This window comes from Parasteatoda tepidariorum, chromosome 9 (assembly GCF_982258835.1).
Source record: "Parasteatoda tepidariorum strain Cologne lab strain chromosome 9, Ptep-v5.0, whole genome shotgun sequence".
Lineage (NCBI taxonomy): Eukaryota > Metazoa > Arthropoda > Arachnida > Araneae > Theridiidae > Parasteatoda > Parasteatoda tepidariorum.
In genome coordinates this window covers 14,935,660-14,953,106 of record NC_141763.1, presented here as the reverse complement: position 1 = coordinate 14,953,106, position 17,447 = coordinate 14,935,660, and the positions used below count along the sequence as shown (strand labels likewise).

General features: G+C 34.8%; 1 protein-coding gene across 1 annotated transcript in view; it reads left to right on the top strand.

The window, feature by feature from the left end:
* Nucleotides 1-17,447, top strand: part of LOC107448877 (acetyl-coenzyme A synthetase, cytoplasmic) — a 52,814-nt gene that overhangs the window by 19,734 nt on the left and 15,633 nt on the right. The window contains exons 3-9 of the mRNA XM_043053621.3: nucleotides 195-298; nucleotides 1,495-1,567; nucleotides 2,561-2,636; nucleotides 5,971-6,088; nucleotides 8,369-8,484; nucleotides 11,005-11,197; nucleotides 13,266-13,399. Of these exons, the coding sequence (XP_042909555.2) occupies nucleotides 195-298; nucleotides 1,495-1,567; nucleotides 2,561-2,636; nucleotides 5,971-6,088; nucleotides 8,369-8,484; nucleotides 11,005-11,197; nucleotides 13,266-13,399 (814 nt within the window). The remainder of the gene's footprint in view (nucleotides 1-194; nucleotides 299-1,494; nucleotides 1,568-2,560; nucleotides 2,637-5,970; nucleotides 6,089-8,368; nucleotides 8,485-11,004; nucleotides 11,198-13,265; nucleotides 13,400-17,447) is intronic.

The following is a 17,447-nucleotide window of genomic DNA, read 5'->3' as shown; positions in this document are numbered from 1 at the left end:
CTGAAATAAATTAGATTGATTGAATCACGTGTGATGGATTTTCTAATTAGTTTAAAATTATGCGAGATCATTGCAATAATCCTAGAACGTTCCAGGCTGATTGGGAAAACACTGCAGACTTTCCTCCCAAAACAATCCAACTTAAACAATAAGTCATTCATGATCGAAAAACATCCTTTCTTTTATTATTGCAGGAGTTAAGAAAGGGGACATGGTGGCCATGTACATGCCGATGATCTTAGAATTGGTTATTAGTATGTTTGCCTGTGCAAGAATCGGTGCTGTCCATTCTGTTGTGGTAAATATTCTTTTAACCTTTTCGCATCCACTTTATTAATCCTGTTCTGGTGTACAGGAGAAACTTAATATGTAAATTATGCAGGATATCTGGAACAAGAATTAGTTCTAATTTCGACCACCAGTTGAGAAAAAAGTGCTGACTCAGAGCATGTCATGGATGGTTGACAGCGTAAAGCTAAGTGCAGATGGGTTAAAATCCATCGTAAGACTTCCGGGCTACTGCTTCCGGTTGATTTTTACTCATAAGCTTGAAAAAACGCACCATCCAACATCATTATACTTGTAGTGTTCAAAATATAACGTGTTCTAAATTTCAACGAAACAAACAAAAAATGAATTTGGAAGACTCCTCTGGCTTGATATGATACTACCCAAAAAATAATAAATATGATACTACCCAAAAATAATAAATATTTTACACAAATATAGCCAAATAACACTCAAAACATGGCAAACCTAACACTTTTTTTAATGCTGTGATATTAATTTTCTTAATTTTTTTTAGGCTCGCTTACGACCTGTTAGAATTTATAAATTGCACGTAACTCTTATAAATAGTAAAATTACTCGTAAATTCAAACACAAATCACAATTATAAAACTTCCCAGAATATAAAGCCTGTTCACACATTGCCTCGTAAGCATAACATAAGCGGAGGGATACACCGGAAGTTATATAAATTTCTTCCGGTATTATAGGAAGATTGTTATTGTTTACATTCAGTCAACCATCCATACCGCTTCTACCAACATAAGTAATTTCAAATCCAAAGAGCAGAAAAAGTGAGTTCACGTAGACCTATATTAAAACCAGAAAGTTTAAATCTTTCGAATATCAAAATACAAGCAAATTATGGCAGGATTTATTTAGGATTTAGGCAGTAGGAAAGTAATACTGCAATAATTTATTTGTATTTTGATATTTTTTTCAGCGTTATGGACGTCCTGGTTTACTGGAACTCTCTTTTTCTCTATACTTTTAATGACAGAGGAGAATATAGGCCATGAAAATACCATAAATAGCGTCTCTTTGTACTCTTTGTAGTACTTAATGCATTTTAACTTCTTACTGAAATGCGCAAGACAAAATGCAAGACAAAAATTGAGAAGGGGAAGGAGTAGGAGGAATGTAGAAATTACTACTTACAAAAAAATATAATCATTTTAAACATCCTCCGTATCTTTTTTTTTTCAGTTCGGTGGTTATTCTGCTGAAGCTTTAGCTGATCGAGTGTTAGACGGGAATTGCAAAGTCATTGTCACGGCAGGTATTGCAAACATTGTTCTATTTTATAAACATATAAGACCTGTTCTATTTGTTAACATAAAGGAAAGCAGAAACATTTGAAAATCAATGTTAAAGACAAAGTTGCCGAAAATAATCCCAAATCCATTGCTGAGTGTAAACCCAGAAAGTCATCCAAACCAGATGGTCAGTCAAACCAGGAGGTTATCCAAATCAAATGGTCATCCAAACCAGATCATCTCAGATGAATTTTGCAATTTCATCTGCGTATCCTTTGAATGTTATTAACTCAGATCGAATGTATGCAGTTGTTACCTTGAGTGACCGAAAACAAGAGAATGCCGACTTTCATCGGTGAATGTCAGCATAGTCGCTTTGGTGAATGTCCGAAATATTTGTTATATCCGATTTGATATTAATTTATTCTTTGATATTTTAATATCTGCTGAGGATAGATTAGGAGAAACCTCAGTGTTCTGAGTACCGGTTAAATGCATACTGAGCAGTGGAACTTGACCTTAAAAAACATTGATGTAGGGCACACCGGGCAAATGCATACCGGGCAGTGGCACTTAACTAAACTAAACTCAATGGAGTAACAGCCCATAGAGAGCCAAGGTCTACTGTGCCCATCTCAGTTTTCTTGACCTTGGGCTCTGGGATGCGGGTTCCAGTTAGGTGGTCAGCCGAACTCGGAACCACCAGTAATTACTTCCCAAGCATGCTTGGTAAACATTTATTGACCCTTGCCCGGCCCGAGGATCGAATCCAGAACCTATGGCACGGGAGCACGTTGCGCTACGACTCAGCCACCGGGCGTCTGTCACTTAACTAGACCTCATATATATTTCGGATATTTACCAAAGTGACTATGTGATTGTCAGCATTCACCGGTGGAACGTCAACAACCACCTATTTCGGTCATTCACAGTAACATAGTTACAAAATTTGCATAACATTTTAAACTAGGAAGTTAATTTCCTTCTATGTCTAATTTTCATTTTCTATGCATTAGATGGAGTCTTCCGAGGGACTAAATTAATCGAACTGAAAAACATTGTAGATAAAACAGTCAAAATATGCAAAGAAAGGTACGTACTCTTTCTCCATTTTGATTTTTATTTATTTGTACTAGGGAGCTCTAGGCCCCTATTTATGGCTCTTAGATTGGCTGACGCTCACCAACTCCTCTGATTGCTTCGCAATAATTGCTGTTTCTTGTCATAAATCAGTTGGAATTATTAAACTAAAGATATGTTTACTAAAAAGAACGCTTCTACCGCCACTTCCATAATCCAAACATTTCCCTTATGAAACTATTGAGATCTATTAGTAAACATAAATCATTTTTCTAAGTAATCATTTTTTGAAATAACATTTAAAAGTATTGAGTATTGAATATAGTAAAGTGCGGCGTGCTCTCTGCTTTCGCTTATAGCACTGCGTTTCAATAGGTGAGGCTTAATTTAGCCTATCAAGATTTATTTGAGCTCTGCGGGTCATCTTCAAATTTTCTTCTTTTCTGAACCCAATTAAAAGTATATTGTTATAACACATTTGGTGAGTTCACAAACTGTCATTTAATATTTTTGCTTACCAAGCGAACGGAGGAATATTTTAATTACAATTTTTTGCATTCATCTCCTTGTGCGTGAAGCTGACAGTTAAGTTCTGAATCATTTAACGAATCTCTTTAACCGCAATTCATAATAGTATATTAATGTAATTTGCAAAAAGGAATAATGTAATTGTAAAACGGCTAATAAGATCAGATGCAGATTTAAACAACTTTATCTTAAAGGTCACGTTGAATCAAGTTACCCTAACAATAATAATACTAAAAACAATCCTCTTAAACTCGTAATTTAGAAGGAAAAAAATCAAAAACGTTATAATATCAGTACAGGTATAAATACCTTTAAATTAGGGATGCAAAAATATATGGAGGAAAACAATAACTTCATGACTAGGACTGGGCGATATTAGAAATTATATATCGTGATATATCGTCAGTTTTGCATCGCGATATAGCGATGTATCGCGATATAGTATTTTTGAATTTCATTTACTTTAAGGCACAGAAAGTCAGATTTCTATCAAGACTTCATACGCATATTGATTTAAATCAATTTATAAATTTGAAAATATATATGTTTTGCTGAAGAAAGATATTAAATAAATTGACTAAGATGTACAAATCTTACTTAAAATATTTATTGAAAAAGTGTGTGTAGATACAGAATGAAATATTTGCACTTCTTTATCGTTTATAAGGTATAAGCAGTCTTAATTTAAGTTAACCCCTAAAACACCCTTAATGAAAAAAAATATTGTTATTAAACAAAGGCTGATTTTAAAATTTCAAAATATATTTTAATTAAAATAAAAGTTAGATTGACTAAAAGCCGAAGTTTAAAATTAAAAATGTTCGAATTTTAAACTAAAAAGTAAACATAAGATTTGTAATAATTTCTTAAAATTTTCGTTCTCTGAAAGATTTCTCAGTTTAAAAATAAAAAGGGAATTTTATAAAGATATCTAGCTGAAATTATTGAAAGAAAATTTAAAAAATTAAAAAAAAAGCTTGTTAAGAAATTCATTATACACTTAAAACAAAGTGTTAAAAATCTTTTTTTTTTTTTTAAAGAAGAAACTTTTTTTAACAAATCAATATTTGCTTGTACTATTATGCGTAAATAATTACAGAATTATTAAGTTCGATCGTAATGTTCAAATTCTTAATGAAGAAGTAAACACAAGTTTTGTTATATTTTCTAAAAATGATCACGCAAATAACAAAAGATTTCTTAGTTTAAAAATAAAAAAATAAATAAAAGTGAAATTTATCAATATATTTACCTAACAGCATAGGAACAAAATTTAAAAAATAAGTTCGTTAAAAAATTATTTGTATGCTTAAAACAAAGAGCTAAATAAATTTTAGAAAAAAAAATGCTTCTTAAACACTATTTTTATTATTATTTCATATAAATAATTAAATTAAATTAAATAATGACCGAATTATGAACGAAAAACAAAGTAAGGCAAAGTTTCTTAATTAAATTCTTAAAAATAAAAACAAAAGCTAATTAACTAATAATATAAAACGAAAATTAAAAAAAAATAATGATTTTACTCTCTAATAAAACGAAGTAGTAATTGATAAATAAAAAAAAAAAGAAATGAATAAAATTCGCAAACTTTTCAAATTCTTTTGAACAAATAAAGTTTATTGACTTATGTCCAAAAAATAAGTTTTGTTTTAACTTTATTTCTAAAAATAAAAACAACTCAGGATTTATAAATTTAAAATCAGTAATAGAAGCCCATTAAATTATTAGAAGTTTTATCCGAAAGGTTTTTAATAAATTAAAAGAAAGTAAAAAAATAACCTAACAAATTTATTTACTTTGTAATTTAATTCCTTATGGGTGCCTTAAATTAGATTTCCGATAATTTTCACATTTAAAAATATAAAAAAAGTTTTGTCAGAAAATAAATAAAAAACTTACCTAATTAATGAAGAAACTTTTCTTTATAAATTCTTTTCAATAATAGATTGCGTTCAGAACAAGGTTACGACGGCGATCACGAAGTTAATCCCATTGAAAATAATCTACAAGAACCGATTTCAAATCGCGAAGTTGCGAAAACGAACATGTGATATAACGATATAAGGTGTCGAAAGTGATTCTGATTCTACCGCTCATCAGTCAAGGCCGTCTCAACATAACGAAACAATATCGTCTTCCACAGCGCGAGTTGGCATCGGAACGTAAGAGAAAGTCCTTGCGTGTATCGCTATATCGTTATATCGTCTTCTTCACTCGACGGCTTAAATCAGATTTCTGATGCATCGCTTGGAATGAAAGTCGCTGTATCGGTTTGCCGATATAGGCGTTAAATCGATATGTCGCGATATATCGATTTACAGCCCAGTCCTATTCATGACCTATCAATTTTATGCTGATGACAACCAAACCAAATTGAAAATTAATATTGGGAAAACTGGATCACACCACGTGATTTTCTGGCCAATAAAAATGCACCGACAACAATGGAAAACTTCGACACCATCTTTAGATTTCTATATATAGCTAGATAAGTCACAAAAGAGAATAAAACCGTTTCGAAATTGAACAGAAATACAATATAAGGTTATTTTTATAGAAATGTTAAAAAATAGAGGTGATTATTTTTTATATCCAAGTTATCGTTCATTTTGTTACAATAAAGATGCAAACAATAAACATACCAACTTTTTTTTATTTTAAATATTGACATTTAAAGGGGGGGGAATGAATAAGAGGGGGTCAGTGAACAAAGCCTTCTAGTTTTAAAAATATTCGTTTTTCATTCTTTTTGGTTTGTATTATTTGGCTTATGTAATGTGCCACTTTAACTAATGAATTGTTGTGTTAATAGGAATCACATTATATCAAGTGTGATTGTGGTCAACCATCAAATGAGGTTATCCTCCACACGTAAATATTTAAAAGAGGGATCAGCGGGTGAAAAACTAGTACACGGGTGCAACATAGGCGTAAGTTGACATTTTTCACATCTTGCATTCAGAAATTATTACTTTTTTTACATTTGTGTCATTAGTTTTTGTTGTTGTTGTTTCTAATGCGACTTGCTACACTAGCAAGCCTGCTTGGTGAAACCGAGCAAATTGAAGGCAGAGGGTGCGTTTCTTGTTTTTCAGTGGAGCCATCTATGGCCAAGAATTCGTCTTCAGCCACTCACACGTCACATCCGTTTATAGGGCGAATCCGTTCATTCATCTACAGATTGTAATTTTTGACCTGGATCAGAGAACGATCGATCTCCAATCCAGTACCCCCAGAAGTCTGGATTTGTTATGGGAACATGGAGGACTTTGCGACTCGACAGATTTAACGTGCATCAGTCACCATTTACTACACGGGGAGTCTTGAGGCAGGTGGGGTTCGAACCCACGAACTCTCGGAAATGGGCCCAGCGCCCTACCTACCAGGCTATCCCGGCCTTTTTTTTCTTTTTGCAGCAGCAGCAGCACATATAAAAAATTAATAACTCCTTTATTAAGATTAAAAATGGGTGCATTTTTAAATATTAGAAATATTTTTAAATTTAAAAAAAAAGCTAGTTTTGATCAAAAATTTTCACATTGATTAAAATCAAAATGTAACTTTCAATTATATTATATTCTTACATCATATTATTGATGAAATTTATTTAAATACTTAATAAATATGCATACTACAAACGCTTTTTATTCTCTAAATATATCAATTGGTGGTTTTTTCATAGAGGGCGCTGGCTAATGACCTTGCCACTCATAATCCAGAACTTAATGAGTCATTTCGTTAAAAACTGTTGAAGAAGCCATCTTTCTAAAAGAGATAATTATTTATTTATTTATTTTTAATCGTTGCAGGCTGGCCAATTGTCTTCATTTATTGAGCTTATTCCGTTTTTAATTTTCGAACTACTCTGTAAACACGCGAGTTAAAATTGTCGGAGAAAATTGCCAACTGATGAATTTAAAAAAGAAATAAAATTATCATTTTGTGATCTCTTACGAATAGTTTTCGATCACAATTGTACTTTTGTACAATTTATTGAAAAGTTAAAACTAAATAAGATTATTTCATACGTTGTCATTTTTTGAGGTTTTTGTACTCATTTCTTTAATTAGTTTATAAGAGACATCGTGACACGTAGGTAATTTTAGCGTGGATTGATTATTATTTTAAAAGCCAATTACAACTGTTCCACTAAATGTACTTTCTATTCTTACTTTACGTGAAATTGGACGTAACGTTAACTTTTAATTTTTTAGTTTAATTAGATCTTTAAAATTCTATTTACTGATATAGAAAAAAATTCTAAAAATTGGATAATACACTATCCGGCCAAAAGTATCCGGAAACACGGTTGTTAGGGTGTTGGGGGTGTTTCTTTGGCCTCTGTCCGTTACTTCCTGTGATTGGAAACATGAACTCTGAGATGTGTATGTGGACAGTGCTGCACTCTTAACTCTAATGACAATATTTCGGCCCATTTCTCTTCTATTCACACGTCGAGACTTGCACAGACGTGGTTTGACGGAATGGGTGCTCAAAAACTGGACTGGCCTTCTCAGAGTCCCATAGAACAACCTTTGGGACGAATTCCATTCACACATCGAGACTTGAACTGACGTGATTTGACGGAATGGGTGCTCAAAAACTGGACAGGCCTTCTCAGAGCCCCATAGAACATTCTTTTGGACGAATTCCACTCACACATCGTGACTTGCACAGACTTGGTTTGACGGAATGGGTGCTCAAAAACTGGACTGGCCTTCTCAGAGCGCCATAGAATATTCTTTTGGACGAATTTCATTCACACATCGAGACTAGCACAGACGTGATTTGACGGAATGGGTGCTCAAAAACTGGACTGGCCTTCTCAGAGCGCCATAGAGCAACCTTTGGGGCGAATTCCATTCACACATCGTGACTTGCACAGACTTGGTTTGACGGAATGGGTGCTCAAAAACTGGACTGGCCTTCTCAGAGCCCCATACAACAACCTTCGGTACGAATTAGAGCCCAGATTACGTAGCCAGATAAATCCTCACTGCAAGCACTCACTTCAGCTATGATGGAAGTCCTAACAAAAAACTGATGGAAAGTGTGCAGGCTGTCATCGATGCAAAAGGGGGAACTAACATCATATTAATATGTGCCTCTAAGTGCATACCACTGGGTGTCCGGTTACTCTTGACCAGATGGTGTATATCTTTCGAATGAAGGCGCGTCATTATCGATGATTGTAGTAGGTGTTCTTTTAGGTGTCATGGAACGAAAGCATAGACTGTTGGTGGGACAAAGAAATGGAAGAATCTCCAGATGTCTGTGATCCAGTATGGTTAGATGCTGAACACACACTTTTCACTCTCTACACCAGGTGAGGACTGGCTTTAATTGTTCAATAGAACTTAAGCCCTGAGTAACTTTTGGTCTGATGATCGGGTTTTAATGTATGTGTTACTGTGAATAACCGAAATAGGTGGTTGTTGACTTTCACCGATGAATGTTGACAATCTCATAGTCGCTTCGGTAAATGTCCGAAATATATACTAGGTCTAATGAAGTGCCACTACCCGGTATGCCTTACATCAATGTTTTTTTAAGTGCCGAGTATGCATTTAACCGGTACTCCGAACACTGATGTTTTTCCTAATCTATCCTCAGCAGATATTAAAATATCAAATAAATATAATAATATCAACGAATAAATGAATATGGAATCGGTTATAACAAATATTTCAGACATTCACCAAATTATGATCGCCTATGTGATTGTTGACATTCACCGGTGAAAGTCGGCATTCTCTTGATTTCGGTCAATCTTAGTAGTATGCTACTGTAAAACACTGTTTATATATCGTTCGGGATATCATTCGAAGCATAAACGAAAAGATGTATAACTGAAAATGGAACAAAATAATAGAAATTCATCCTATCACAAGAATTACGGATAAGCCATCTTCCACAAAAAAAAAAAAAAAAAAAAAAAAAAAAAAAAAACTTTATATGACTCGCAAGCGGTAAATGAAACTTCTTAATCATAAAGTTACGGTTAATACTACGATTGCACTGAACTATTACATTTACAATGTAATTATGTATACTTTTTGGACATCAATGTGAACTAATTTCTTTTTATAAATCAATCTCAATTCAAAAAATACTTTCGCATAACATTACTGGAAGAAAATGGCCCTAGAAGTGATTCAAAAAGAAGACAGAAATGATAATCGTAGAATGACAACAAATGGCGCTGCCTGCTGTAAAACTGTTTTTTGTTGCAGGTCTTTAAGCATCAGCTAATTTTGTCTGCTGAAAAAGATGTTTATTTTGAAAACCTTCTTTTTTTGGTGGGTTTCATATTTCGAACTTGGTGACTACTTACAAGGATATTAAGAAAATAAAATTAATTCTTAAAACGAACGCATTCCTATGCAACTCCGTTTTTTTTTATTATTACACCCAATGGATGGTTTGAGTGAATGCAAACAATAACTTGCTTCCTTAAACTGGAAGAAATTTAGAAAACTTCCGATGTATCCCTCCGCTTATGTTATGCTTACGAGGCGATGTGTGAATAGTCTTAATATTCCAGAAAGTTTTATTATTGTGATTTGTGCTTAAATTTGCACTTTATTTTACCATTCATAAAACTTTTATGTAATTTATAAATTCAAACAGGTCACAAGCCTAAAACAAATTTAACAAAATTAGTGCCACAACATAAATAAAGTGAATGTTTGGTACCGCAGGTGGCCAGCCGACCCGCGAAACGGGTTTACGACTTTTCACTGCCACTGCGTTGCTTCTCACCTTCACATCCGGAGGTCAGGACTCAGGCCCGTCGGACGCGGAAGCCAATTAGCCGTCACCCAGAAGACGCGTGTGCAGTCCTGCGCACCTAGTACCTAATCCTACAACCCTACAGACCTACTAAGCCCGTCTGTAGAGGCTTGCTGAAAGGGAATGGATTAGTACAAACAAAATTACAATTACAATTACAAAATTAATAAAAGTTACCATTAAAACAGTTAATTATTGAGCGATTGTGGTTACTTAAAAGATAATTAAAAACCTTAATTAGCAGCTGACATTATTACATATAAATTATAACAGATTACATGATTATCGACTAAATACGTTAATTCTTAATTATTATTAACATATTAATTATTACAGTTACAATAAAGACCATTAGTTATTATTGTGCAATTATAGTTACTAAAATAGATTATTAAAAGCTTACTTAGCAACTTACATTATTGTAGATAAATTGTAGCTAATTACATAAATTACACGTGATAAGAGACTAATAACGATAATTATTATAACTATTAACAGGATAGCTAACTTATAAACTTACTTATAAACATAACTATTGGGGATACTTATAAACTGGCTTCACATTTATTGAACATTTATTAATTATTATAGGGAACTGTGTTGAGTCAGTAACAATTATTGTTAATTATTACTAATGGGGATTGTTATCGCGTTATGGATCAGTATCAGTTAAAGTGAATGTTTGCCAGTTAAAGTTAAAGTGAATGTTGAATGCTAAAGTGAATGTTGAAAGTTATCTCTTATTTGACTATATTTGTGTAAAATAGCACCGTTTGCTATTTTTTGGGTAGCATCATAGCAAGCCTGTGGAGTTTTCCAAATTCATTTGTTGTTAGCTTCGCTGAAAGTTAAATTGAAAAAGCGCATTCTATTGAAAACACTACAAGTATAATAAAATTGGACTAAGCGTTTTTTCAAGCTCAGACGTAAAAATCATTTGGAAATAGTAACCCGGAAGTCTTACGGCGAATTTCAACTCCTAGTTCCACCTGCGCTTAGCTTTACGCGGTCAAGCATTGTGTATTTTTTTAAGTTCTTCTTTTTTGACTTGCAGTGGATCTACCGGTAGTCCGAAGGGATGTGTCCATACGACTGGAGCCTATATGGTGTATGGGGCTGTCTCTTTTAAATTAATCTTCGACTACTATCCCGGAGATGTCTTCTTCTGCACTGGAGACATTGGTTGGCTCACTGGGCACACGTACATAGTATATGGATCACTACTAAACACAGCCACCTGCATTCTGGTAAGTTTAAATCCATTAACTGCGAGGAAAAAACATAGTTACTGTTGTTTGAGTGTATGGTATTGTGCTAAAAAGTGGAGAACATTTTTATTTTCATCTGGTGTCAATAAAGAAAATTGAACATCATTTCACATTTTCATTCACCAGCCTTAAGAGGACGCCATACTGCGGAGGAAAATTTTCCTCTCAAATTCTCTTTCGCATTCATTACTCATTAAAAATTTAAAGTATTGAAAAAGTAAGTTCAGGCAAACCTAGAGTAAGCTATGAAGTTTCGAATACTGAAAAGATAAATTTGTTGTTGTTGTTGCTAATGCCAGTTGCCACACAGGCAAGCCTGCTTGGTGAAATCGAGCAAATTTTAAGGCAGAGTGTGAATTTCTTGTTTCTCAGTGGTGCCATCTATGGCCAAGAATTCGACTTCTGCCACACCATACGTCGCATCCGCTTATAGGGCGGACCCATCCATTCATCCACAGATCGTAATTTTGACCTGAATCAGAGAACGATCGATCTCCAATTCAGTACCCCTAGAGATTTTAATTTGTTATGGGAACATGGAGGACTTTAGCAACTCGACAGATTTAATGTGCATCACTCACTTTACTACACGGGGAGTCTTCGGTCGACGGGGTTCGAACCCACGATCTCTCGGACATGGGTCCAGCGCCCTACCGATCAGGCTATTCCAGCAAATAATATAATGATAAATGATAACTTAAGATTGCGAGCCGCGATGGCTCAGGTGATAGAGCGTTCGCCTTCCACTGAGACGAACAGGGTTCGAATCCCAGTCGATACGAATTTCGCATCCGGCTTGCACCGACCACAGTGCTGACGTAAAATATCCTCAGTGGTAGACGGATCATGGGTTGGAGTCCCCTTGACGTGAGGCTAATCGTTCGTGAGAGGTTCTAGCGGTGTTCCTCTCCATGTAACGCAAATGCGTGTTAGTTCCATCAAAAAGTCCCTGAGGAAGGCAAATTTCCCCCGATACTTGATCCAGGAGTTCCCTTGTCTTCTGGATTGGGTTCTAAATGACAAGGCTACGGAGTTGAACATTAGTTGTCATAAACCCAAAAAAATTGGGTCGGTTGTTCAACGACTTTTATTATATAATATAAGATACTCTCTTCATATTAGGGTCGGGATAGCCTGGTTGGTGGGGCTCTGAGCCCATGTCCAAGAGGTCTTGGGTTCGACCACCGCCGGCCGAAGGCTCCCCGTATAGTAAATGGTGGCTGATGCACGTTAAATCTGTCGAGTCATAAAGTCCTCCATGTTCCCATAACAAATCACACCTCTGGGATACTGATCCAAGAGTTTCCTAGTCCTCTGGATTGGTTCAAACTTACAAGGCTACAGAGTTGAATATTAGTACTCGTAAACCCAAAATTAGGTCAGCTGTTCAACGACGGTTCTAAAATAAAATATACTCTGTTCATGATCCGCGATGGCTCAGGGGATAGATCGTTCGCCTTCCAATGAGATGAACCAGGGTTCGGTCCCGGCGATGGCTGGTCGATACGAATTCCTCATCCGGCTCGCACCGACCACAGTGCTGACGTGAATCCTCAGACGGATCATGGGTTTGAGACTACTAACCGTGAGGCTAATCGTGGTAGGTTCTCGTTGTCTTTCTCTCCATGTATGCAAATGCGGGTTAGTTCCATTAAAAAGTCCTCCACGAAAGCAAATTTCTCCCAATGCTTGATCCAGGAGTTCCCTTGTCTTCTGGATTGGGTTCAAAATTACAGGGCCACGGAATTGAACATTAGTTGTCATAATAGAATAGCCGCCTCATGTTTACGTAATTTCTCTCGTCTTGGCGATTTCTCCTTCTCTGTTGCCATTGTTTTGGCAAATCTTTTACACGGTAAAACGTTTTAGTAATAAGTGGGTACACACTTCCACGGGGAAATAAAACAAGATTTGGCAAAAATAGTAACGGAGAGGGAGAAAGTGCGAAGAATGGAGAAATCGCGTGACCTTGAAACGCCTATTCTATTTAGAGTACCATCATACGTTATGTTTTTAACATGGATTTTAAGTATTCTTCTTCTTTCAGTATGAAGGAGTGCCCGCGTACCCAGATCCAGGACGTTACTGGTCCATCGTTGAAAAGTACGCCGTGACTCAGTTTTACACAGCGCCAACAGCCATCAGGACTCTCATGAAGTTTGACAACTCCTTTGTAACGAGGTACTCTCTTCTTTCTTCTGTTTTGTAACTACTTAGCAAACTTTAAAAATAAACAAGCTATACTTATTCCTATTGGAACTGACGCATTCCATCACATGTTAATATTGGTGGCAACGAGACAGCAGATTGATTGGCCAAAGAGGGCAGTGAGGAATATATATCCACCGGGTCATCACTTACTTATCAGGAGCTTTACTCCAGTGAAAAATATAGACAAAAATCAATCTGGCAAACTCCACCTACGCACCAATGGTACACCGCAAGATCTCCTGGCACCCATATGGGAATCAATTGCGATCGAAGCTCCCATACTGCCTTGGCCAGATTCTCAACTGGCCACCTAAAATGTCTAACATTCGAACATGGCACAAAAATTTACCCGACTTGTAAAAAATGCTGTGTCCATCCAGCCTCACCGAAACATGTACTTGATTGTGTTGGACTATCCAGGGCCGACTTCCCCTTCTTGCCATCGATTTTCTGGTTGTCAACAGCTTTTTGGAGTTGATCTGACTAATGTCAGATCTATGAGGATAAGCAACAACAACATCAGAACTGACTCAGAATAATCGGCGCTTTCTGACTTGTACTAATACCAGATTTCCCGAAAATGACAATCGCACAATTGAGAAAGTACTTGCCTACCACGGCTTAGTCCGGGGTTCAAATCTGATGGTTTTATCCGATCGTGTCATCCGTGTTCATTCGATTTGTACCGAATCGACACTCTAAGTGGTTGGACAGTTGCAAAATATGCAGCAAAGGCCGCTTGCATAATTGTATTGTTATGTGTGCCAGTATTGTCTTCAGATCCCCATTAAGGATAAATCTTATCCATTCACTGATAGCTTATTGGTGTAGCCGTGGTGCTACATTTAAAAACCAAACCCAATGCCCAATTGTTTAAAAATGAATTGAAAAAAGACGAAAAGATATAAAAAAATATATGGTTTGTTGCATTCCTGCTTAATAAACCAGGAGGATATACCATTCACAAAGTTTCAAAATTAGTTTTAAGGTTTGTCAAAAAATTGCGCGGCTAACTGAGAAGCATTGTTTTTTAAAATATCCTCAGTAACAGCATCTTGAGCTGTATGAGAACAAAATTTAGTTGAAATTCTCTGTCGGGCACTGTTCAAGAACTTAGTCGCTAAGTTACTGAGTTTTCAAAGTTTCCTAAGAAACAGTGCATTACTATCTTCTTCTGCTCTTTCCTCCAATTTTCATTTATTTTTAGGGACAGCCGGTAAAAGCTAACAAAAAATGTCGAGTTTCAAACCATCTACTTATAAACTATTTTGCTAAAACTGTACTATGTACTATAATCTGCGCGTTTTCTCGAACTATAAAGTCATGGTGGCTCAGTAGATAGAGTGCTCTACACCAGATGGGGTGACCCCAGGTTCTAATCCCAGCATAGGCTAGTCCAGGGATGGTCAAGCCCCTTGACAGTCGAGCCATTTTTCAAAATTTGAAATTTTTCTCGAGCCGCAATTAAAAACGCATTTAAAAGGTATGCAAAAAAGGTATTAAAAAATTTTGCTTACAGAGATTATATTTATTGAAAACATATAAATGAAATTAAAAAATATGTGTATTGAGTTTAAATATTAAACACGTCTATTTTACTTCACTTGATAATTCTTTAAAGTTTGGTGAATAATTAGTGACAGCACTTCTCAGTAATTCTTTGAGATGCTGGCTAGTTAATACTGATCAGTGTTTGGATTTCATGAATTTTAAAGTGGAACAGAATGATTCACATAAGTACGTTGTTCTGAATATTGAAATAATTCGGCAAGTAGCCTTTTTTAATTCAGGATACTTCGATTCTGGTACAAATGTCCCAACTTTAGTAATCGGCGTCGACTTAAATTTTAATTGCAGAGCTTGATCGTCTTGCATCTCGATTAATTCTAATACTTTAGATGCTTTTTGGGTCATAATTATATTGGAAATGGAAAGCTCGCCTTGAATTATGTTAATTTCAAATGGATTCAGAAAAATATTAAAATATAATAGCACAGAAATGAAAAGGGAACTCTAGTACTTTTATCAAGAGCCACAAATGATCGTTCAAAGAGCCGCATGTGGCTCGCGAGCCGCAGTTTGGCCACCCCTGGGCTTGTCGGTTCAAATTCTTCTTAAAGTTTGCACCACGCTGATGTAAAAGTATCCTTAATGATAGACGGATCTTGGGTTAAATACCCCTGCCATCGGTCTAACCGTGGGTAGTTTTTGTTATTTTCCATGTAACGCACATGTGGATTAAAAAGATCTTCACGAAGGCTAGTTTGACCCAATGATTGATCCAGGAGTCTTCTGAGTTGGGTTCAAATTTATAAGTCTACGGAGATGAACACTGACAGTCATAATTTTAAAAATGGGTCAATGGGTAATTTTAAAAAAGGAAATTAAAATTTTTGGGGCCCTTTAGATTAATTTTCTTTTCACGTATATTTCTTATTTATTCAAATATAAAAGTGTTTATATATCTTTTCATTTAAGAAAGCATGTTTAAAACTAAAAAAATAATAATAATAAATTGAATTTTACTTTATTTTGTTAAATTAGAACTGAACTAAAAAATAATCATAAAATTTTGAAAATGTTATGATTATTTTTTGATCAAATAGAATTACGGACACTAAATAATTATAGAACACTGAAACAATTATGAGATACTTCAGTTGAGGCACTAAATAACTTCTTTTACCATTTAAAACGTCTCAATAATGTCAACAGCATTTGCTTCTTGTTTAAACAAGTCTCAGCTTGCTATAGTACTGCCTTCAATTTTTTCGCGCAAATCAAAATGACAAATTTGAACTTAAAGAAACATTGATAAGTCTTATAGTACATAAACTATATTAATACTTATAAATAATAACTAAAATAAGTAATAAATAAATATGATTAACATTATGGGGAAAAAAATTATCGTATTTTATTAATATATATTGAAAATTGATTTTTTTTTAAATCATTGTTTTTCCTAATTTTTTTAATTTATTTTCAAAACATCCATTTTAAGGGGGCCCCTTATCATTGGGGGCCCTAGGCCATGGCCTAGTCTGGTCTAATGGGTAAGGCAGCACTGCAGCAAAGCATGAGTCTATTGTAAAGGCAGATTTTATTTCTAAGACGTTGCTTATAACACGAAACGCCCATGACATTTAAACTGATTTCAACCGGAAATGAAATTTTTTATTATAGTAAATATCAATATTTAAAGGACCGTCAATTAAAATGATTATATCAGAACTTCATATAGAGAATGGCCTATAACTGCCTTTGTGAAGGCCGTTCTGTAACGACAACATTTAACACATATTTTGAAAATACTTGTAAAAAATAATCACATTAGGGGTTTGACGAAATTTAATATCTTTTCGCGGAAAAACGAAAATAGCATCAAAATCTTATCAACCCCAAGTGAGGACAGTAAAACATCAAAACCTGTTTCATTTCTGGACAGACAAAAAACAATTGAGAAACGATTGTTAGAAACACTATCAATCAAACTGGTTTCGATGTTTTTCATGTCCCCTTTCCTGTTTATTAGATATTTATAACATTTCTTTCTGACTTAAATATTAACCCTTTGCTTACGGTGTTCATCTGTACCATCACATGTGGTCCACATGGTGTGCCCGCCGTAAGTAAGAGGTTAATTTCAGCTTACTAAGTGGTCGTTTAAATATTAAGTAAGCACCTTACCGAGGTTTGTGATTTACTTATTTTTGATGACAAGGATGGAGCAATGCTTACGTAACACATTAAGCTCCCCTTACTTTTAAAATTTTCTTTAAAAGCAAGACCAAAAATGTAAAAAAACAATAATGCATAGTGAAGAATTTCAAATTTGTTATAAAAGTTGAATTCAGGAAGAAAAAAATTTGAAAAGTTTATTGAAAAGTCAGCACTCAAGATTATTAAAGATTGTTCAACTCAAAAATTTTATAAAATGAATTAAAAGTATAATTTTTTTCATGCAAAGTTAAATCTTAATCTTAAAATAATATTAATAAAAGTAAAAACTAGGAGG